The 25,788-nt window shown below is 34.2% G+C and overlaps 1 protein-coding gene across 3 annotated transcripts in view; it reads right to left on the reverse strand.

Moving 5' to 3' along the window:
* Nucleotides 1-16,674: 16,674 nt before the first annotated feature.
* The window catches only part of LOC106670739 (lachesin-like), a 340,305-nt gene continuing 331,191 nt past the window's right edge, over nucleotides 16,675-25,788 (reverse strand). For all 3 annotated transcript variants that reach the window (XM_014401318.2, XM_014401317.2, XM_014401319.2), the window contains one exon: nucleotides 16,675-17,762. In XM_014401318.2, the coding sequence (XP_014256804.1) occupies nucleotides 17,632-17,762 (131 nt within the window). In that variant the 3' untranslated portion in view covers nucleotides 16,675-17,631. The remainder of the gene's footprint in view (nucleotides 17,763-25,788) is intronic.

The raw sequence follows: 25,788 nt of genomic DNA on the forward strand, positions 1-25,788 counted from the left end.
GTCATCCAAAGTATTCGTGCGTCGAAAAGTGATCGATACTTCTAACAATTAAAACACTGCAGATTCACTTTAAATATGCACAAAAATGAAAAATACAAGATGTCTATCAAGTGTATCTGCATTAAAACAGCCCTGTTTCCTTAAATTGAAGGGGAACCCACTCGCTCTCTATACAGAACCAAGGGGTTACACTCTTCAATTAGGTGGGACACATCTATCAACATTTCTTTATATGCCGGACACATACGTGGTCTTTGGCCCAAAGGTAAGTAAGCGTGGGTCAACCTGGCATGGAATGTCTTGAATTATTTACATTTAAATATTTAGTATTTAGTTAAAGTAATAAGTTTCGAACATTTAAGTGACTTTTATATAAAAATGTTTATATGGTAATGTTGCAATTCGGTGCTTGAATTGATTCTTATAAATTCTTAAAGTAATCGATTTGAGTTTGTTTCATCTGCCTTCTTGACAGTAGAGCTATCTTGTATTTAACAATAAAGTTCTAGATGGCCCACATATTCCACTTGCGGCTTTGGCACTCAACCTGTTCCGTTTACAACTTTAAACTTTGTGAGGATACAAAAGGGAATTCAGTACGAAATTAAACATCAATAATATATTTTTTCCCGGTGAAGCTGGGAAAAATAGAGTTTTTGTACAAAGTGTACATAAACTGTCAAAGTTTCTGTAATAATTTTTTTATATACATTTGTACTTTAGGCTGTTATTTCCAAACACCGGTTTAATAATGGTGAAACAGATGTGTCGTATATATGCCCGGTTCGGGCTCCTCATACGCACCAGACGGATGCTAGAGGATTTAGCACTCGAGTTAACTCAGACGCACACACACACACACACACACACACACACACACAGAGTCAATTCACACTCAGTTGGTCCGCCTCGCCTTCCTGTTTAAGTAGAGAAGGGGTTCATAAAGCATGCAACACCTGTGCCTAGCCACTCTTCGTCCAATGAGGATGGAGCTCCCGAGACAGAGGTAAACACCCAGGAGGCAAACTCGGGGTGGCGATAATGCGTTTACTTCTTATCTTTACGCCTTGAGATGAGAAGTTCTTTTAAATAACCGTTTCAGGCCGACACGCCAAGGCAATGTGGATGATCTTTTAGCTAACCTTAAAATAACAACCTTATACCTTTGCCATCGCAGCGTTTTTCCCATCTTTATTTTCTTAATGGATAAATATGAATGTAAAGACATGAAGTAATGTATTCAAATACTGTACCATAACTCAACGCATATACAAAAATTTATCTTCTATATGTTGATATAGTCTAAATGTTGGATAAGCCAAAATACATATCCATGCCATTCATCACATAAATTAAACACATTTCTCTCTTCTGATAACTTTAAAATAGCTTTTAAAAACTATAAAACAATTCACATACTTTTTTCAAAATTAAAGATCCCACAGTAACAAATAAGTCTGAGTTAATTTACAAAATCAATTGTTTAAACTACCGCGCAACTTACATCGGAATTACATCCCAATAATTAAGCCAGAACTTTTCGTTGGGTTCAATTAAAAAAATCAAATTTGGTTTTAATATAAACACTTTACCCTTATTTCTTGTATTCTATTTGTCAGCCGGCCAGACAAGTTTAATAGTTTCTTTTTCTTCGTGAAACAATTGGTAAAATATAATTCACTTTAACCCTCAAAGAAAAGTTTCTGGCAGCCGACTTCATCAAAGAAGAAAGTTTTGATCTGATCTTCGTCCTTGGATTCCTTACTTTTTATATTTTCCATTGCCAAGAAAATAAGAAATCTCATTATGATCAGTATAGATGTAACTTATGATTTTGCTTTCTACAAATTACAGTAAAAAAATAATTAAATTATTGTTATTAAATACTGTTTTATACATTTTTGTTTAATTTATATATAGCTTAGTTGTAAAATGCTTTATTAAAGGATTTGGGTTTGTATTTATAAAAGCTCAAATCTGCACATGTACGAACACACATGAATATGGAGCCAGTCTGTCGCTGTCCACGGTTAATTCCGAATTTTGTAACTTACAATATACAGGGTGAATTGCTACTCGTGCTACAAACTTCTCCAGTAGATTCTTCACCCTAAAATGAACAAAAAAGTTCATATTGTCCATGGTCCGATTCTCAACCANATCTACTGGTGAAGTTTGTAGCACGAGTAGCAAGTCACCCTGTATACCTGGAGTACATACCTTACAATTCACCCACCTCGGCTGTTCGCATTCCGGGGGCAGACCTATAGTTTTATCCGTCTAGCCACCGAAGTTGTACTCCGGGTGATGTCAACAGCTATGTCAATTCACCCAACTCATGCAGTTCCTCGTTCCAAATCCATTTACTCTCCACTCATTCTTAAGGACATTCTCTCCTATTTACATGTTATTGAATCAATTATGATGGAACGTAAACTAAACAGTTAACTAAATATTTAAACTTATAATTGTATACATGGACATCATTTTAACACATACAATAATGGATTATTATTATTGGTGTTGTTGTAATGCATAAATATATGTTAAATTATATGAGTGCAAGATTAGAAAAATACTTCATAGGTATTAACAAAATATTTAAAAATATTACAATTGTAATTATTCAGAAATCGTGAGATGCGGTCTGGTGTGATATAGGTTTCAGAAAAACATTTTCTTTATCGTGCCAACGTTTCGATCTTCATTGAGATCATCTTCAGGGCCTGGGATTTACGAACTTTGTTTACATTTAACAAATACATTTAGCATGTGCAATAGTGAATTTATACAATGCAAAATATATTTTTTTATATATTCAATCAAAGAATTTCTACTCACGCAAAGTGTTTGACTTCTGTGTAATTGTGCCATTCTTGCATGTCGTGTTGAGAGGGCCAGTGAGATTTTGCAGTTTTGTGTTTATATATGCTAGATTTTGAAGGAGTGGGGAAGGAAGTCGGTATAGAAAAGGCATTTTTGTATAAGGCGTCGGCTTCTTTGAGGTGAAAAGAGCCGACGAAGGGAAACAATGTTTCGGTAATGGTTCGGCCAGATTAACCTTTCAGGATTATATGGAAAGGGATAAATAGGAAAAGGAAAGCTAAATTGTTGGACAATGTTTGTAAATCCCAGGTCCTGAAGATGATCTCAATAAAGATCGAAACGTTGGCACGATAAAGAAAATGCTTTTCTGAAACCTACATCACATCCGACCGCATCTCACGATTTCTGAATAATTATCAATTACAATTGTCGGCACAATTGTTATTGAGGAGTTAATACTGATTGATGGAGATAGTTGTTAAATGGGTTATATGATGAGTCTGAAATTGAACGTACAAATGAATGAGTTAGTGATCCTTTGAGGCGGTTATTGAATAAGTACTACAAGTGGTTGTATGAATGTGAATGACTCGGTGGGCACGTAAATGACCTGGGAGTGAAAAGAAAAAAAAATAAGTGAGCGGGGATGAAAACCGAACATTGGGTTAGTCGTAATTAAAGTTCGGCTTTTCTTAATAGAACAAAGACAAGAAATATTTTTGTACTCGTACAATTGTTTTATATATATGAAAAAACGATACGAGATCTTTACTGTATTCACTATAGATGAGGTCCATAAGATCAAGTCAATATATATAATGCTCGGACGTACCCATATTAGCCGTGGATAAGAAGGCCAAGGCTTTTATAGTAGCCTCTTCTTTCTCCAGAGTGGTATTGATTTTTTCCTTTGAGGTTATTCGAACTCTGTAATTGAAAGGACCGAGGTGGCTACATTGGATGAACTAAGGATGGAAGATGACTCATCGCAACAGAGAAGAGTTTTCAATTAGAAAAATAGAAGAAGGATAATCAACCAACTAAAACTTTTGAAAGAGGAATAATAACTTAAAAAACACCAATTGGCACGCTTATTTTGAATCGTTCTTCTACAAAAAATAAGGCAAAAGCCTTTTGAAACTTTTGAAAAGTTTAATCATAATAAAATTTATTCTTAAGAAGTTAATACAGCAACATTTAACATTAAAAAAGGATCATTATTTAAACGTAATGTAATTGAAAAATTTCCCTTTTTTTGTAATATTATTTTTGGAATCCTTTCACCAAATTTGTTAATATTTTCTGTTTCTAGTTTTCAAAGCTTGCTTTACATGTTTGAATATTGAAAATACATATTTAACAAACACCCAATGATGTTTCAAATCATTCATTAGTGTGTTTTCACGTTTCTATTTTTTAAACTATACTAAAGTTTCAGGATTCTAAATTAATAGAGTCAGTATAGGGTATAAAAGAGGCAGCTAGCATGGCGTTTTACACTATTTTTTCTAACTCACTGACCATCTTCAGGTTCAATCTACTTCCATAGCGTTGCCAGCGACACCTTGGTGTAGGTTCTTGCATGCGGTTTTTCCTCTTCAATTGTAAGAAACTGCACTTACCTCCTCAACATGTTCACCTCCTCCATAAAATGTTCTTCTTTCTGGCAATCTCTTCATTGTCTTTTTTCTCTCTGTAATACTATCTAGTGCATGTGCCTTCCTAGTCTATTGCGACGAGTACAATCGGAATCTTGGTTCAGTTGATATTACTCTCCAGTAAGTAATTCCTTTGTAAGTCGTGCATATGACCCTTCTATGGACCTCGTCGAGTGCCACATGCCTGGGGTATTGTTCCACCAGGTTTTGTCTGCATTAAGGATTATTTTTGGATCTGTTCTTTTTTGAGGCAAGATGCAAGGCCACAATAGGGTTCGCGGCCTAGCTCCGGTTTTGGCTAACATGTTCATTTTCTCTTTGCATGCATGTCCCAAATTTCCTGGTACCCACGCTAGGGTCATTCGTATCGACTTCTGCCGGATGTTCAAACAATTCCATACGCGTTTTACGTTACCCCGCATGAGGCTTAAGAACAGCCTGGCTTTTAGAGAAAAGGCTATATCCCTTTTAAAATGGCTAGGCATCCTGAAATGTCTTCCTAGTCTCTTTGTTTCTGTGGCCAGTGTTCAATTGCTTTGATTTCAGAATGGAAAACTGTATCGTATTTAACTAAGTTTAAAGTCAGTTCGGCCTTCGGATTCATTTCGACAACTCCACCTTTACCCGGTTTCGAGCCATATCACCAGAGCCACCTTTCTTGGTTTACCAGCAAGAACTGGCATTCTTCTTTCTGGTATAAGCACCTTGTATTTTTGATGAAATTACTTTTTAGAGTAGTGGATTTGGTTTGTAAGCTTAGTATGGCATTGGCTTGTAGTTTCTCCCTCAATTTCTTTCGTTCGTTCACACGGCCTATCCATGCAGCCGGTCGTCCATTTATGAGCCTGTGAGTCATATCTCTGGCTTCACCTTGGTTTAAAATATGATGCCGTGGAAGGTTCAGCAATACCTCTAAGGCAGAAGATGGCGAAGTATTCATGGTTCCTGTAACAAACACTCCACAATAGTATTTATAAGCCAAAAATCTATTCTTCTTCTTCTTGACTACTCGGCTTTGTTAAAAAAAGTAAACTTGTGAAATTAAGCAGCATGAGTTTATCCAAGATAGTTTTGTTGTTTGTACTCTGTAGAGTTCATTTACCACAATGTGACACAGCAAAACGACATTTATTTGATTTCTCATGTCTATACTACCAAATGTTTTTGCCTGTAAACGGATTTATTATTCCTAATATCAAAAAATTCACATTAATTGGATTACAAAACGTTTAAATAAAAAAAGCAGTTGATAGCTGATTAGCTCTGGTTAACAAGAGTGGCAACACTATAATGGGGGGCGCTCGTTTATGCGTTGACATGGCGCTCATTACTATAAGGTAAATGTCCCAGGTTCGAATCAAGCGGCCCTGCAGACTTACAGACATCCGACATACTTAATTTTTTGTTTCTCAAAAGCACCGGCACTCCGAGGTTTGATTGACCTTTGCTGTTGCAAACCCTCGTAGAAAACAAAAACACCACCTTTATTCTATCTGTTATCCAGTACATCCATCATTTGATGAAGACAAAATTGTTGGAACGTCAAGGAGTACGCCTTTTGTCACACTTTGTATATAACCCAGATATTATATCACTTGATTATTGCACTTGATTATGGTCTGGTGTTTTTTTTTTTTTTTTTTTTTTTTTTGTCACGCGGACCACGAAATTACTGATGATTAAAAATGAAGTATACATCACTAAAGCTCTCCGTGGCCATTGTCGTCGAGAATCCAATCCGATTACACGACATCTGAAAAATGGCAAAAAGGAGGGAAAATTCAAAAGGTGTGGTTGAGATGGGAAGTTAGTGTCCGAGTGGATCGAGGTCACGATAGCTCAAGTGGTAGAGCAGCGGCGTATTTAGCCGAAGATCGTGGGTTCGAATCCCGCTCGTGCCATTGACTTTTTATTTCAACCAAAAACGTTAATTAATTGTACTATATTAATTGGTTAAGCGGACCACGAAATTAGTGAATTTAATGAGGTATATAATGTTATACGTTGGAAGTAAATTTTCGGCATATCAGTTATGAAAAAGTTCTGAATTTCTGAATATGCCATACTTTAACTATTCAAAAAGTTATTCAGGTTACTCACCATAATCGGATTATTTATTTGTCTATTCTAAAATAACCAATAATGATTGAAGTATAATAGTAATAATTAAAACGGCTTCTTGTTTATTTCACAAAACCATTCCTACCAATTAGGATTTCGTTTTTATCATTCCACATACAACAAGACTTCAGAGTTGTCGACACCGTCCCCTCTTCTCTAGAGAATAAACAGTACTGCTTGGGTGAGTTCCTAGTTGTACCACAGGCTTTTGAAAGAGGCATCGGGGCATGCTTTCGGGCATGCGTACTACACACTTTCTTACCTTATCCCGAAATCCTATCTAACCGACCGCTGTCTCAAAGTGAGGTGCTTTAACGAGTTTTCAAAAGGCGGACAGATATAACTTGGCGTCCCACAAGGGAGCATAATTGGTACCATCCTTTATATCATACTGCTGACCTACCTGCACACCCCATTACCATCATCACTACCTACGTGGCCATTTCATCAGCCATTTTAACCTCGAATTCGAATCAAATCCAACATAGCTCCAACACCCAATAACGCCTTCAACTTATCTAAGACTCGTGCATAAAATGAAACTGAATAAAACGAAAAATGTACTCAATTTATGTTGTCTTGCTCTCCACTCTACATCAACAACAAAGAAATACCGATTTCTATCCAAATACTTAGGACTATATCCAGGCAAGAGGCAAGGACCGAGGTCTTGGACAACTCCGAAGACTTCTTAGAACCGAAATCCGTTTAGATGTCAGTATTAAACTGACGACTTTACTGCGACCAGTTCGGACATACGGAATGGAACTGCGGTGTTCTGACAGGCCATCCAACATCCAGCTCATCCAATCCTTTGTTCGAACATTCCTCAGCAAAATCGCAAAGCTGCTTACTGCATCACTATCCTCACTATCCACGATTTGGACATGGGTTTCACATCAACCCCTCAATCCATGCTAACTATGGAGTTCTCTATACATAACTCATTCCAAGAACCCTAATCGACAATGGACTCGATATTAGAGTTCCATCTATAAATATTTCTCAAAGCTATGATTACAAAAACATATTTTTTGTTATAATATTTTGTGTTTGCTGTAATACTATCTAAACGAAAAAGTTTCAAATATAAAACAATCAAAATACTAATTGTTGATTCGAAAAACAATCTGAAAACCAATTGTCGAAATTTTTCAAACTGAAACATGAAGCGACGATTTGATTTCCAGTTCATCGTTTCACTTGGTTGCTTTATTGAGTGTAGTTTGGCGATTTATTGAACTAGTCTAACCCATTAATTTTATGCTCAGCTACCAGCCCCCTTATCTGACCTACCATAAAAAATGGCAAAAAGTTAAAATACTGGAAAAATCCAAAATTACCAGTTATACTTTTTTGGAGTTTAAATCTTACTGAGGAGATAACAATGGAATTTTGTTGTGGATCTTGTGGCAATCCACCTTTTATTTATGTCGAAACCTTGGATTGCTTTCAGCGGACAGGAACATACAGGAGCATTTTGACATGATATAATTATAATTTAGAATTCAAAATAAACGAACGAACAAATTTAAATGAATTTTGTTTTGTTTAAATCAGGTTTTTTTTTAAGTTTTTACATGTTGTACTGACATTGGTTTACTAGATCCGTCTTAAAGTATCCTTGGACATTCTCTATACAAAAGGCTTATTACAAACATTTTACATTTTGGCGCTAGATTTTCTTTTCAGTTTACCTTCTTTTCATGATCATCATAAAATATGCTGTCAATTCTTCCATTAGGAATATCTGTTTTCATTTAATTCTAACATGTTGTTCACGACACGGGAGAAGGTAGGATGGACGTTGAAAGGGCAAGAAGTGGAAAGGTTGTTTTCGCCATAAAATGAGGATTGTGGTATGAACATTCTCCCCTTTACCGCTCCGCCTGCACCGTTGAGATAAGTGCGTAATGCGCGGACACAGAGGTACCATGAACAAGTTGATCCCCACTTTAAGACAATCTTGCTCCTGGACGACTTGTCGAAGTTTACCTTTATAGTTTTAGCGTTCCATCCCTGACCAGCTGGCTTTTATTTATATTTTCCCAGCTGATCTGGGAAATCGTTTGAAGCTGAACAAACCCCACCTTTCACACTGCATTTTCTTATAAGTTTTGAAAGTATTCATTTAAACTGTTCTGGACAAAACAAGATATTAACTGTCTAAATATGGATGGCACTTACATATGAATTATAATAATATATTATTTTGACAATAAAAATTGCCTTAATAAGTAAAATATTTGCAAAAAAATAATATATCCAAACGTGATATTGTAAAATACATACATATAATTTTTTTTCTTTTTTTCTTGTTTACCTCTCTGTTCAAATCAACGACTAACTAAATATTTTTGGCGTATTAAGTAAAGTTAAAGTTAACAAGAATCTGCGAATTTATGACCAATGTTCGTCTATTTTACATTACACTAAGTAAATAAATATATGCTCATATTGTTGGATGTTCCATTGTTGTTGTTCTTTTAAATTTATATGGTTGGTAAACAAAGGACAAAAAGCCCATTCTCAGCAGTCCTACAAGTTAATTTCTTAAACCTAGTCTCGTACAACGGACAATTTTAAAAAAGCTAAAACTGTGGGCATCTTTAAACATAAATGAGATATGAGATATATTTAAGTTTAACCAAGATTAAGAACAGAATTTCGTTTGTGTATATATATATATAAACATATATTGACACACCCTGTATGTTTGTATGTATATATATATATATATATACATACAAACATACAGGGTGTGTCAATTTCAATATCTATAGTCCATCTGTTTAAATCGGAAACAATTTATTTTAGCAAAAAATGGTCTTATACAAACCCATAGCTCATTTTGTCTAGGAATAGAGGTAACAGATTTAACATAACGTTCTCATATTGCTGGGAAATGGCATTAACTTTGTTATTTTAAGAGAGAATTCCATAATTTTGTCGTATAATTCGATTTTAGAGCTTATTTTATGCCATTGGTAATGAAAGGAAAATTTTGATAAGACGGAGCATTTCTGAGTTATGCCAGACAGAAGACGCGTGAGAGGGTTATGCTTTGATGGCCTTCCCCGTTTATTTCGATAAATACTAAAGTTATCCAGACAAGATCTTATACAAACCCACATAAAAAAATGAACTCTAGACTAGCATTGTACAATAAAAACATAGAATTCTCATTTAAAATAACCAAGTTAGTCTCATTTTGCAGCTAGATGAGAAAGTTATGTTAAATCTGTTACCACCACGCGATCCCTAGCCACAATTTGCTTGGGTTTGTATAATACCATTTTTTGTTAAAGTCAATCGTTTCCAAATTAAATGGATGATAGATGTTGATACATCCTGTATATTAGTGAAACAGAGAAGAAAGAAGTGAGAGTGATATAGTAAAAATTAACGTTATAGTTTTCGTTTGCTTTACGTTTGACCTCTGTTGCCTTAATTTTTGCTGTATCGGTCTCACTACTTTCTTCTCTTTTTTCTAATATAATCTAAAAATCTATCTACCATTTTATATACATTTTACCTCCTCCCACTCTCTCTCTCTCTCTCTCTACCTTTTCATTTCACTTATTTTGCCTTACTTTTTGTTGTACTACTTTCTCCTCTTTTTAGTAATAAAACTTATTTAACTATCATTTTTTATACTTTCTCACGCTCTCTCTCTCTCTCTCCCTCATTTCATACCATTCTGTTCGACTCTACATTTATTCTGTATCACTTTTTATTTTCTTCTATACTTGTGTCGTGTTAAACCATTATAAGTTTTTGGTTTTGACAACGTAATGCCCCATGCCATATAATTTAAACAATCTTAAATATTGCTTTTTTTTCTAATTGAAAAGATTACTCAATTCATACCATTTTCCCCTTTTCTTTCTCTAACTTTTACATTTGTTTTAATAATACTAGTTTCTTTGGTTTTGTTGAACCTTTCATCCAGGCTCTTTTACTCTGTTTTACAATGAGATCAATCTAGTATATTGCTCCTTTTCTTTTTCCTTCACATTTCCTACCTTTACTATATATTTTTTAAAACTTGATTTAGTTCTTACAAAAATTAGTAATATTTTTATTATCAGTTTAATTGAATCGTGATTAAATTCCAAACTGAGAATCATGAAGCGTTGTTTTGCTATAATCGTCATAGCCAATTTATGAGTCTTATTTACAAATTAAATAACAAATATTTATGTGAAATATAATTTTATATAATATATAATTAACTGGCTTATCAAGAAAAACATACATCTTCAAATGAAAATGATTTATATCGAAAACAAAATATTAATGTATAATTTAACGATACATAAATCGTGGGACGGATTTTAACCAGTTCGTAAGAACTGCTATTTTGGTTAATGTTAAAATATATACAAAATTACAATAGCTCTTACTGGGAATTGGGATATTTTTTATGGTTACGAAGAAAAAGAATCGAGAAAAACATAAGTAATGTAATAATAATGTACGACGACAAAAATGAAATTATCCAACTATTTGTTTCTATTAAATAATAGATAAACTTAGTTACTAAAGTTTGAATCTCATCTAACGTATATATAGTCTCATTAAGAGCACTACAATTATTTCACGTTCTCCAACTAATTACATCGGAAGGGGGAAAAAAGGTGTTGGAAAAATATCACTAGAGCGGAATTTAATAGTAGGAGGGTGCAGGTGGTGAAATATAGCGGGCGAGAGTAAGCTCGCTAAATCAGGGGGTTGGGGGCTGTTCTCTATAATTAAAAGTATATTAAACCGTCTGAGGGGAAAGAGGTTTGTTCCAGCTTCCGGCCAATTGTTGAGTGAGATCAACAGCACCCTTTTCCCAGTAAGCACCAGAGAGACTTTTGAGTTCAACATCCGAGTTGAAAATCCTAATATTTTATTTTATTTTATTTTTTTACAAAGAGATGTTTCTTCCTTCCGCTCTTTTATCATCACCACACCGAATAAACGGATGTTACACTCAGCCACTGTGTTATTAAATTGCCCTTCATTCTCATCAACTCTCGCGGATCGTTTATTTTTTGATGAAAAATGTTTTCTATGCTTGCTCTTATTGAAAAATATCTGAATTAATTTTTGCAGTCTGTGAATTTTGTAGAGACTTAGACATCATTTTTTAAAGACTTTTACTAATTTGAACAAAAGTGAGGCCACAACAGAATCGACAAACTCTTTGCCGAGCTTTCGACGATTAAATCGTCATCATCAGGGCCTATTTATTTTAGCAAAATATCGCAGTTAGAAACATGTTATATCATTTAAAAAAAGAAAATTTCAAAAAACAATTATTTATCTTACTTTAACTAGATGAGTGTTTATCTTTATATCTGGAGAGCAAGAAACTGCATATGTAATAATAATAATTAAAATTAGGTGATGCTCAGTATCTAAAACAATGAACAGTGTAGAGTTAATTAAAAACAATAAAACAATATAAAATAAAAATTTAAAAATTATTTAAATCCACGAACATGGTCCTATAGGTTACCTCGGTTACACATCCCTATAAATACACGTCTCTTTTTCTTAAAATAAATAATAAAATTACTTTTTTCCTCACGTACATTAGAATATCACCGTTAAGATTAGATTAGATTTTCTTAAATTGTACTATACATAGTTAACTCAGAAATACAAGTGTTAACTTCCAACACAAGGGAGAGACATGAGGCTCAGGTGGCTTTTCCGTTACAAGTGATCTACGGACTCGTTCAAAGCCTAAGCGGCTAGTTTAAAATTTTTGCCTCTAGGGCTGCACTCTATGTTCCCGCTTTTTGTTCAAAACCCTGTGTGTGTTTACGGGACCGCCATAAACCGAAATGGAGCCCAATCTATCCACAGCATAGCAGCACATTGTACGAACTTGGGGTAACATTTATATATACCTTTTCTGCCAGTAGTCTCTCTTCCCCAATAGTCGAAAGCTCGGCAAAGCCTTAAAGAATTTGTCGTTTCTGTTGTGACCTCATTAAAGATCCTTTTGTTCAAGTTGTTCAACAAGCAGGATATATCATCTCATCTATAATTTTTACCAATATTCAGCATTAATGTAGAGAAGAAAAAAAATTCACTTTTTGAATCATATGTTTTCTTATAGATTGGAGAGGGAAGGAAGAACTGAATGAAAACTCCGAATCCTAAAAGGTTTCTTAACAGGACACTGCAATTTGAATGGGTATTTAATGGAAATTCGTAAAACACAACAGGGCACGTGCAGATTCTGCAAAAAAGCAGTGCGGACACCAACACACCCAGTATCAAACTGTGGCGCTACGTTTGACCGCAGGAGGATGGGTTTTGAGATGTATAACGTAACCGTAGAAGAATTTCTCTTTTGATGAACAAGGATTCACCGGTATGCTATAGGAACCGAACGAGGTAGCTCGGAAAGAGTGTAGTATGCACTTCCCCAATATTACTCCTTCCTTATGGAATACATAGACAACTCAAACCTACCTCTGATGATGGTGGAACTACTGAACCAAAGATTACTGAAAACTACCAAGCTACAGAAACATTTAAGCTTTAACAGGATTACGTACAACATAAAGACTATAGTTTTCCACAAAGAGAATATCCAGAAACCGGCGTTGTGCTCATGTACAGTTCATATATTCCTACTCGCTCCCTACATACAGCCCAAGGTGCCACCTTTCAATTATGTAAATCGCGTCGACCTAACTTTCCCTACATGTCTGGCTTATTCTACGGTTAATATAACTATTATTGTACAATTTATTTGCTTCGAAATTACAGCTTACGGCTTATTTTGTAACAATTTTATTTTAATATCAGTACGTAGAACGAATTAGATTACAAACTGATAAATTGATACTATTTATATAATTCTTTGATAGAATATTTAATTGTCATGTCTAGTGCTGGATAATTTGGTTCAAAATTAATACGAAGATTTAGTAATCGTACCTGGCATCGTGCATCGAGATACCCCTAATAGTTTACAGCCGAGGCATCGGACAATTTTACGAGATGTGCGGCTGTTTAATACACGTATATTCGTCACGGTTAAAATTAAATCATGATGTCCCAGATCAACGGGAGGAATTTTACATGATTAAAACTTTTGTACAAACGACTTAGGAAATGATGCAAGGGTTTAGATAGACTTATTTTGGAAAGGCTTACCTGGTACGTCGTCCTATGTCATCTATCGTATAAAAGAAATACATTCGAAGAAGATAAATTTATGGTTAGTAGAATGAACCCGAGGAATTACTGATTTATATGGCTTTGGAACAAATAAGAAGTAGAAATGTTTCCGTTCAGTTCCTTGAAGAATTTGAAAAACCATCTTCCTGTGATTTATTTGGCAAAAGGTAATCTGCTTAGATTTACAGAATTAGGTGGAGCCATTCAAGTTGGTCGGATAAAGGCCCACTGCAGAGTCTGATAACGAAAGGAAAGAACTTGGTAAAACGGCATCCATTCCACTCAAATTTGCATAAGTTATGGAAAAAAATTTTATATCTGAAGTTAAGATGGAACTGGAACCTTGAACTATAATTGTGTCTACTCTGTACTATTTTTTCAAAGGATACAACTAAACTGGCCTAAACGTTTCCCCTACAATGACGTTGGTCTTCTTACAAACCGGCCTTGCTTATTAGTGGGAATTATTCAAGATGTCATTCAAATTGTAGTGCATGGCCGTAGTCTTGGTGGTATAGAAACTACATATCCGATTTGGATATGATGATGATATTGACTTCTCAAATCATAATGACAATATTTATAGTCCTCCATCATGCTAAAAAGTTAAACATGTGGTTTTATACACACTCTCTCTCGCTCACTCTCTCTCTCTCTCTCTCTCTCTCTCTCTCTCTCTCTCTCTCTCTCTCTCTCTCTCCCTCTCCCCCTCTCCCTGTTACTATCTATTTCGCTCTATCTCCCTGACTTCCTCCATATGTTGAGTTGGAAATCAATCATTTTTAAACTTTTGTAAAACTAGGAAAGCCTACCGGTATCAAATTTTATATGCGCCGACTCATCAAAATCCAACGTAGTTCTTACTCTATCGATTTATATTCATGAGATTTGTCAGCAATTTCAGACTCCCATCTTGACCATTGCGATAACTCAAAAAGTTATATTGTTAATTCAGAGCATTGGGCGGAGCTTAAAACTCGTTCTTCTAATACAAATTTACAATGAATAGAGTAACAAAAGATTTTTTCGTTTCACACTCTCCCACGTAGGAGTAGTCATAAATTTGCTTTTTTTTTACACCCATGTTTACTTATCCCAAGGGTGATTTAATTATCTTTGAGTGTTGTTTTATTCAACTGCCCTCCCAAGCAATCTGTAGATACGCTTCCTCGTACAATTTTGAATGTTATTGCATTTTTAAAGGAGGAAGATTGAAACGATGTAAATTAAACCGCAATTTTCCATTTGCCAGACGCATTTCGTAATATTTACATCAAGAGAGCTTGTTTTTAAATTTCACTAGCACCAGGGAGCTCATATCGCACATTGTAAAAACAAACCTATTCAATAATTTATTGACAAATGTCTACCTTACTTCTTCTTCTTAGTTCTTTTTATACCTGCAGTACATTTAATATAATTATATATCAAAAAAACGATTTGGGGCAATAAGAAAAACTTCGTCAAAAGTTCGAGGAATATGTATTTACTCTCACCAGAACTTTAAAATTTTAAATCATAATTAAATTTAGGTATAGAAAATTGGACATGTTATAACGGTGTTATAACGGTCAATATGTCTTTTTATTGAACTTGAAACCATGGGTTTAAAAACAAATTCTGAAAATAAATATTCATATTAGTTAATGTTTGCAAATGTGTCATAATATTTTTAAAGTCCTTAGAGAATGGACATGTTATTTGAATGTTTGTCGAAGGTTCTGAACGTTGTCTTTCAAATTGGACTTTTTATTAGGAAATTGTATTTGAAAAGGGCTAATAAAAATTATGTTTATTAATGAATGATAATTATGTGTTCAATTTCTTACTTTCACACCCTCTTAGCTTCTCTCAGTACCTCTACCTCCCTTTTTTCATTTTTGCATGTTGTCTATTCTGATTTTGTGGAACTCCATAATACGACGATGCACAATAGGCCTATTGTGGAAAAGACAATTTATTTCCTACCCTTCATCTACCTATTTCCGTTTTGTCGTTTTCTTTCATCCTTTCTTACTCTTTATTTTTCTCTATTTGTCTGTCTTCTGTTTGACTGTTTCTCTTCTTTTTCTATTTTTGTGTCATTGGATGTAAGAGTGGTCAATATTGGTCAAATCTTGTGACTATAAGTAAAAAAAAATATCACTTACCCATTCATTCTCTTTGTATCTTAGTCTCTCTTCACATGGCTACAAACTCAATATTTTCTAAATTACAATTAGGCAATTAATTAAGGTTTTTAGTTGAGATGAAAAAAAGCTAATGGCACGAGAGGGATTCGAACCCACGACCTTCGGCTAGATACGCCGCTGCTCTCCTACCTGAGCTATCGTGACCTCGATCCACTCGGACATCAACTCCCCATCTCAACCACACCTTATGACTTTTCCCTCCTTTTGCCATTTTTCAAATGTCGTGTAATCGGTTTGGATTCTCGACGACAATAGAAATGGCGACGGAGAGCTTTAGTCAAGTGTACTTCATTTTTAAATCATTAATTCACTAAATTCGTGGTCCACTTGACCAATTAATACAAGACAATTAATTAAGGTTTTTAGTTGAGATGAAAAAAAGCTAATGGCACGAGAGGGATTCGAACCCACGACCTTCGGCTAGATACGCCGCTGTTCTTCCACCTGGTGGTAGAAGCAAGTGAACAGCGGCGTATCTAGCCGAAGGTCGTGGGTTCGAATCCCTCTCGTGCCATTAGCTTTTTTTCATCTCAACTAAAAACCTTAATTAATTGTCTTGTATTAATTGGTCAAGCGGACCACGAATTTAGTGAATTAATTACAATTAGACTTCAGTTAGTTAAGGAATAGATGAAAAGACAGTTTTAAACTAAAGAAAATTTATTAATAAAATATCAAGTAATGTACACGTTTTCGTTTGGTAATTTCACAATTATACACCTTATCCTTGGCACTAACATTATTTTCATAATGACGTTTATTATACTCGTTAGCCGTCCGACAGATCAGCATGGTCAACACACAGACATTTTCAAAAAAATCGAAGCGAACTGATCCACCGAGGGTGTCCTATTTACAAAAAATGTTTACAGCTGGATGCGCTCTCAACCGTTCGTATACAGACAAGCTCGAAGGGAAAAGGTTCATCAAGCAAACCACGATGGAAGACAGAATACGGTTTGTGGCGCAAAGACGTTTTTCCGATGGGGGTTCTGTTTTACTTTGACATATCAGACAGTCTAGGAAAAGAAAATATCGGAAAGTTAAAGATAGAGTTGATCGTGTCACGGATCTTGCGATAATTTACAATTTGAACATTTTTGAAAAAACAGCGCTTTTTTACACTTGGGATACAAATAAAGCAGAACGTTTTTCTTTAAAGGCTTAAGCAGTCAGACACGGAATATAAACAAAAACAGTATCTTTTGTAGAAAGTATATAAAGTGTGATAGCATTGCTACTCTAGGAACGATGTTTATGAATAGTAAGAATTAGAAACATTTAAGGTCAAATTAGGAAGACAAATTCAACATTATTAAGCCAAAAATACATACTTATTGTTTAAAATGATAATATTTTCTTTTCTCGCTTAGTTGGAGTTCAAAAACAAACTCCACAAAGTTATTTAATTTATTTGAATTATTTTTTCATTAAATAAGAAACCGTTTTTATTAAACCTACATAAAATACCAACATAATAGTATCTCAATTTGTTTTCACACTTGGTGTCTGACTTCGATGTTTACATATAAACAATATACAAATGTTGAACATTATTTTGTTTTTCAAAGTCGAATCCTCTTATTTACATACAAGCGAAGGTAATATACATATGTACAATCTGAGCGTTTCGAGGTGTTGGGTTATGAGTACATCCAGCTGGTCAAGGCGAGGACCAGCACAAGGCTGAACGTCGGCTCGTTCTTCGGGTAAGAGTCCGAAGTTTTCTTAAGCTCGCTCCTCGACTTCTCGCCTCTCGAAGATTCCGCCAACTCTGGAAAAAACGAAAAAAAGAAAACCATGAGTTTGAAAAACTATTGAATAGCTAAGAATTGAAAAAAACGACGATTTTCATTGATGAAAAGCGCGGGCTTTTTTAAAAATTTTAAATAATACCAAGGTTTGTAGGACACAGATGCAGTAAATAACAATTTTTTTTAAGTTTCGGCATTAGCCACCGGACTTTAATGCTTGAACAAAGGAATATGTAGAGGATGCCTTCGCCCAAGCAAAATCTGACTAATTCAATCATGATTAAGAATTTTGATTGAAGTTTAATCATGATTGAATTAGTCATGAGTAAATTAATCATTATGTGATTTAATCATGATTAATTCAATCATGAGGTATGACGAAATCAAACAATGATTAATTTACTCATGACTAATTCAATCATGATTAAACTTCAATCAAAATTCTTAATCATGATTGAAGTAGTTAGATTTTGCCCAACTCTGGCTAGAACGACCAACTTCCCAAAATCCAATAGACTCCGGATAAAAATTTTGAGATGAGAGTCGTGCTCAAGGCCAACATTCAAAAAGTGTTATCATAAACAAAAACCAAAGTTACATAATTATTCTATACGTCTATTTTATTACATTCAAGGTTTTTTTTCCAAATAATGTAGAAATCTCTCCTTTCAAGTGGAATAAATTTTAATTCAAAGAAATACTTTTTCCATTAATCGGTTATGTACATATTTACGTTTCAAAGCGTAGCTTGTTCTAAGATTTTATTTTATTTTAATATTATTATCATTATTTTTTGGATGTTCATAACAACGTAGTTTTACTTATAATTGGAAGATTGATTTTTGTTAAATAAGGTGTTAAAGGATTTTCGTTTTGATGAAATAAATTTCTGTTAGAAAATTTATTAAAAGTGATGAAGTTGTGTATTTTTCATTTTTTGAGCACCCGTTTGAACATGGTTTATCGAAATTTAATCATGATTAACTATATTGTGACTAAATTAGTCATGCCTCGTATTTAATTACTAATCATGACTAATTTAGCCATCAATCACATATGGTGACTAATGACTAAATTAGTCACTTACTACCAATCATGACTAACGGTCTGAATGATCAATCATTAATCATTAGTCATGACTAATTTTTGCCCAACACTGCGCCCAGGTACCAAGAGGACTACCAAGCCGGACGCAGCCAACCAGCCAGGTGGATCAGTGGGCCTACCATTTGGTTATCCAAATTTTAAGTATAATCTTTCTCGTTAACGTTAAGCGGAGATGTGGATAAAAACCGCATACATTGAAATAAAGTGAAAAAAATTCACATCTCCGAAACGCACGGACATACATTGCTCTGGAGGCCTCCTTCTTCACCCAGCAAGAAAGAAGCGACACCCGCCCATAATCATCCCCATCATTAAGTGTAAGACCCAAAGTAAACTAGAGAAGATCCCAATAGATCAATAAATAAACAAACAAACAAATAAGTAAGTAAATAACAATAACAACATAAATAAGTTAATATTCAAATCTCGTATGTTTAACGCGCACTATATATTTTAACAAACATAAGTAGATGCCTTTATTTTTTGAGGCCAATAAAGTTTTGTAGTCGAAAGGCTTTTCGATGTGCTTCTACTTAGCCAGGCCATCAACTACCATGTCACCACAATTTCAGTGACCTCGCACCCAAAAGAATGCGGTTTTGTCTGCTTTGTTCTTTTCCAGGTCGAGAATTCTTTTTGCCACCCAAACGATCAGATAGCTGTTTTAAGGTTTATGTTTTTTAAGCCATTCTATAATAATTAATTCCTTGTAATAAAATGAATAATTTAAGTAAGTCACACATTTAACTTTAGCAAAATGTAGAAACGTTTAATGATCTATGATTTCAATGGCGCCCGCAAAAAAAATTAATATTTTTTCCATTAGTATTTTACGATGAATTGAATCATGCTATCCGATTTCAATTGGCCCCCTAATTGAACTATTATTTGAAAATATTTTTTTTATTTGAAAGGCGCGTAATTTGAACATAGAATCAGATTGAAAAGAAAGCCCTTCCGGAATGAGTCGGTTTTGATCAAACTCTCATCTTTCGGCCCACAAATCATGGAATGAACGGCCAGAATCAGTGAAATGGAATCGTTTATCTCCATGACAACAAGGCATCATATTGGCCTTAGTGACACGGCAAAAATTGTTGCACGTGAGCTGAGACGTAAGCCACATCACTCTCGTATGACCGGATTTAGAAGATTTGGAATATATTGCGTTTCGACCGATGAATGCATCAAGTGAATTATTTTGTAGCCTATGCTCGTAAAATATGCTATGATATATAACGTCGATCTTGCGATTTTTAAGTTATTACTGCAAATGATATATAGCAAGCGGCATGTAATTATATTTTCAAATTTTGCTGAGTGACCAGAAAAGCTAATGACGAAAATTTCCTATGAAAAATTATATACGTAAGGCTGACATTATTTGCTTCATCATAAGACTTACAGCAAAAGTGCTGGTTAAACACTACAAACCTAATAGGCAACTGGGCCAGTCACAACGTGGGAGCAATATTAATAAATAATAGTAATAAATAATTAAATAAAATATCGCATCATTTATATCGAGTCAAATCAAACTCAAGCCATCTTCCAAAAAAAAGTTTATTTCGACGAATATTTTTAATCATTGTCATCACTATTTGGACATTGCTTCATCTAGATTACATTTTTTATGTACATAGTCAGTTTTTACTAACAAACAGTCTTGTCTGTTCCAGCAGCCGAGTTTGGGCACCAGGGGAATCAACAGCTAGGTCATTTTAACCCTTAACGCATTCAATTCCTTAATCCATTCCAGACTTTCACTCAAACTTAAATACATTCTTACTTATTTATATATCATTCACTCGGTTAGGGTAGTGGGCGTAATCGATCCATCATCCTGTATAGTGTGTGGTGATTAGTGACCGTTAGTCGATGTTTATTCGGAAATCGTGAGATGCGGTTTGGTGTGATGTAGGTTTCAGAAAAACATTTTCTTTATCGTGCCAACGTTTCGATCTTTATTGAGATCATCTTCAGGGCTCAAAGTGTTTGTTTTCTGCGTAATTGTGCCATTCTTGCGTGTCGTGTTGAGAGTGCAACACAGTTGGCACATACAATGCATTTCAAACAATATATTTTATCAAAAACAAAAAGCGTAACGATTTTATACAATTAAAAAAACATTTTGAATATTCCAAGACTAAAAAAAAAAAAAATTATAACCTGGTTTTGTTCTTAATAACGCCTTAAAAACAACAATAATAGCGCATTAAGAGCGAAACAATTATAATAATAATACGTACATATATTTTGAAATAAACAACAAACCGGGGGGGGGGGTCCGTGTTTTGTCTATGAGTATATTAAATAGAAAGTAGCACTGATTTAAATTAGCATAAATGAGAGTTAGTTGTATAATCAGAAAAATCTGTTTTACTTGTATGTACATTAAAAGATTTACACATGAATTGGATTTGAATTTTGATTTGGATTTGTTAGGCTCAAAGGCAAACATGTAATTTTTACAAAAATCCTCACAAATCATGTATGAAAAGATTTCAGTTAACTACCAACATTATGCTGCTAAAGTTAAAGCGCGGAACGTCATATGAGATTTTAATGTCAACTATAATATGTTGGTGAAAGTTGTTCTATAGAATCGTGGAATTCACATTCAAAGTTCTAACGAATTTGTTTATTAACATTGCATACATCTTTTGAGAGCTCTGTTAAATTAAGGGGCATAATTAACTCGATTGTATCCTTCATTTAAGGATACTAGTTAAAATGTATTAGTCGATTTGGTTATTTTGTGACTCTATTATTTTCGGTAAAAATGCTAAAGGCCAATATATCCCCCGGATACGAAGTAATGTGGTAAGATTAGACAAAGGCAGGTATAGAAATGACGGCAAACCTTTGTGACAAAGAGGGGCATAGCATTGTCAAGTTATCCAAGGCAATATAATACAGGGGCCAAGTGTATAAAAGTTTGTGCAGAATGTGCTACATGCAAAAATCATTTCCACCCTAAAAGAAAATTTGTTTATATATTCAATCATTCAATATATCGCAGAAACAGAGCCTCCACCATTCTGCTTGGACATCGAAGTTCAAACTTTAATGAGCACGGCTGTTAAATCATTCAAGAGAAAAGAGAAAATTCATAATATTATAGAAATGTTGAAAAATACGAAACACAACATGTATCTCATCCTGAGACATAAGGTGAGGTTAAATGAAAACTTGATGTATACATATATTATAGAGAGTTTGCTGTTCTCCTCCTTTTCTTTTTGCATTTTCTGCTTAATAATTAATTTTTCTGATGCTGCAGCCTAGTTATATTTGTCTATTAAGTTTTGCATGTTAAGATACCTGACTTTATAATTTTTCTACCCTATTCCCAGCCTCTCTCTACCTCAAAGAGGGCGTTGTCACTTGAGGATAAAATATATAAAAACAAAAAATACTTTATACATATAATAAAAAATAAAAACATTTGAAAATTTTTAGGTGATTGGGGAAAAACTCCTTCTTCATTCACACTACTAAATTACATTCACACACAGGGGGCATCAGTGGCCGCAACGGTTTAGGCGTTGTCATGGCGCACATCACAACGGTAAGGTAAAAGTACCGGGTTCGTATCCAGCGGCCCTGCCTTCAAACCCGACATACTTACAAATGGGCCTTTTTTTCAAAAACACCGGCACCCTGGGGTTTATATGACCTCTGCTGTTGCAAACCCTCGTAAAAAATAAATAAATACATTTGCACACCAATAAAAACTTGATAAAACAGCCCACATTTTCAAAATTTAAATTATAATAGTTTTATCTGTCTAAGAATTTGAGATTGATTTCAATTTTCCTTGTATTTTTTAAAATATAGTGAAATATTACTGTGGTGTTAATCTTATTGTCTGTTTTGTATATAGTAAGTTTCATTTATTGTGTTAGTACATACTATTACTTGCAAGCTTGCAGACCAACACTAGCATCAACTTTAACACAATCAATCAGGCAACTTAAGAAGATGACACAATGCTGAAATGTGTTTGATTTATTACTAAAAAAACGTTTACAGCAATTTTACGCAAAATCGACCAAGATATCTACTAGATATAAATTGGAAAAGCGGAGATTAAGTCAGGAAATTTTTTTGACTAGTTTCCCATCTAGATCGGTTTAAAAATGACGGGAAAACGTTGAAAGTAAAACAATTGACCGATAATATTAAGGTTAAGGTTAAGGTTAAGCGATGGGTAACTCAGAAATTTTTTTTGACTAATTTCCAATCTTGCTCGTTTCAAAACCAACCTAAAAATGTTGGGAGTAAAACAATCGACCGAGCCGTTTACGAATTCCAATAGGAAAAGCGATAGGTAACTCAGAAAATTTCTTTGATTACTTTTCCAGATAGTTCGGCTAAAATCTGACGTAAAAACGTTTAACTTTTTTTTAAAGTAAAAAAATCGATCAAGCCGTCTATAAGATATAAAATTAAAGCGGATAGTAGTACTGGAATTTTTTTTTACTTCTTTCCCATCTTGTTCGGTTCAAGAAGGAGGAAAAGCAGTGGATAAGTGATATTTTTGTCTCAAATTTGCATATCCTAAACCAAACGAAAATTCTAGTTTATTAAAAAAAATGTTAAGTGACTTTCGAACTCCAGAATTGCTCCCTTACTTTATTATGATGTATTAATTAAGATTAATAAATTTATTTATTTCATTTTAATTATAAACATTCAATTAATTAAGTTAAATATTTCTGGGCGTTTGAAAATAATAGAACGCACAATACCGTTTGAAAGACACACAAAAAGGAAAAATCGCGGAGGGCCTGAGCCGTTTGTCAGTCCATGAACTTTCCCCTCTGCATATATCATAGGCCGCCTAATATCATATAAAGTATGACTTGCCCGATCAGAGCGACAATATATACAAAACAGAAGCAGCAAAGTCTACTATTTAACTTAATATTCAGCGGTTACTCAGGCTGATCAAAATGAACACAAAATATTTTTAAAAAATTAATTGTAGCGTTATATATACGAGTGCAAAGAAGTACCTACTAAGTGTTGTTAGAAATGGATGAGCCGCTAAGTGTATATATATATANTATATATATTATCGGACCCTTTGTAGGTTTTCTTTCATTTTCTGTTCTTTCACGAGTATTTTATGTCAAACTGCAGCCATTTGAACGTCTCGATTTGGTTATTGATTTCTAGTTTACATGTACACTACGTCGATATACTAAAGTGCTAGCCTCTCGTTTGTACTTCCCGTTGTCAAATACTGAATAGACACAAAACTTATAATTATAAGTATATATACATAGGAGGTGGCCGCAACGGTTTAGGCTGGTTGGTGCTCATCACTGTAAGGTAAAGGTCCGGGGTTCGAATCCTACGGCTCTGCATTCGTTTTTGTAAAAACAAAAACAAAAAACATATACATGTATGAAAAATAAAAAAAGCAGATACAACCATATATAAGTGTGATCACATTCACTCCCCGAAAGTTCTCGATCTTTTTCGGGCGAGGACCTTTTCCTTACACGCTAATAAATTACATTCGTTGTAATAATTCATATAAACAGCTATGAGGTTCTTGTACAGCGATCTGTTCCTGCCGCTGTGTCACAAAACGACTATAGTTAGGTAGATATTGAAATTTTTGATGCTGAACATTTTTTATTTATTTTTTTATATTTATTTTTGTATTCTTGTTACTTATTCTTGATTCGCGATATTATTATTAAATGTAGATAAATTGAATTGAAATACATAACTGTTGTACTAAAGTGAAAAATCTTGCTTTACAGATCGCAATTTAATAAAAACTCTCGTATTCTGGGATAAATAAACGTCGCAAATATTAGGAAAATTTGAGATAATTTGTTATATAATATCTTCCCACCAACAAAACTGTTTATCTTATGTGAAGGAGAAAATTTCATTTCAGTCAATCGTTATTACAAGTTTTCTTTTATCAATTTGAAACTCGTTTGTCCCCTTATAAAATGATCAACATATACCCCAATATTTTCAACATTTTTAATATGAAAGTCGAGGCAATAAATAAAGAAGATGGGAGGTGTTAAAGTGCCGGTGCCTGTGTTAGTCGGGTGCGGGTCGGGGACGTCTTTCTATCTTGAATCTCTAAGAGGCACTAAAACTGTTTTCTGGGGATGATTTAAAGAGTCTCGGCGGAATGGGGTTGGGTTTTATATTCAAAACTATATCTCAGGGGCGGGAGTTTTTCATTCCTGTCATTCAGGGTCGTGTTTATCTATTTTATTCGAATATGGATCCTCGAATGAGAAAGAGAGAGAAGTGGATCAGTGAATGTGGTGGAAGTAAAGAAGAGTAAAAGGCCACTTGTGTCCACCGTTGGAATAACAAATACCCAAGTGTTGAATCATAACATTTTCATTATAATCCTCTCCCTTTACCAAAACCTTTGACAACCTCACTGAAACAACAACCTTTACAATTAAACACTACTAATTAATTTATTATCATCGCACGGAAATTTTATTACTCTCTTAAATAAGGTGATTTCAGATTAGCTCTCCTAAATAATTGCTCATAATTTACGTCCTGTTGTATTACTAATTTCGCAACTCTTTACTCATTAGTTGCGTTGAAATGTTCAAGATCACTAAAACAAATTATAAAAATATCGGTTCAAAAATGAGGGGAAAACGTTGGAAGTAAAACAATTGACCTATAATATAAGAGGATAAGCTATGGGTAACTCAGAATTTTTTGTGTGACTAATTTCCCATCTTGCTCGTTTCAAAACCAACCTAAAAACGTTGGGAGTAAAAAAATCGACCGAGCTGTCTACGAAGTCCAACGGGAAAAGCGGTACGTAACTCAGGAAATTTTTTTGATTACTTTTCCAGATAGTTTGGTTAAAATCTGACGTAAAAACGTTTAACTTTTTTTTAAAGTAAAAAATCGATCAAGCCGTCTAAA

Source organism: Cimex lectularius, unplaced genomic scaffold (genome assembly GCF_000648675.2).
Source record: "Cimex lectularius strain Harlan isolate CLEC.00 unplaced genomic scaffold, Clec_2.1 scaffold22, whole genome shotgun sequence".
In the NCBI taxonomy this organism is placed as follows: Eukaryota; Metazoa; Arthropoda; class Insecta; order Hemiptera; family Cimicidae; genus Cimex; species Cimex lectularius.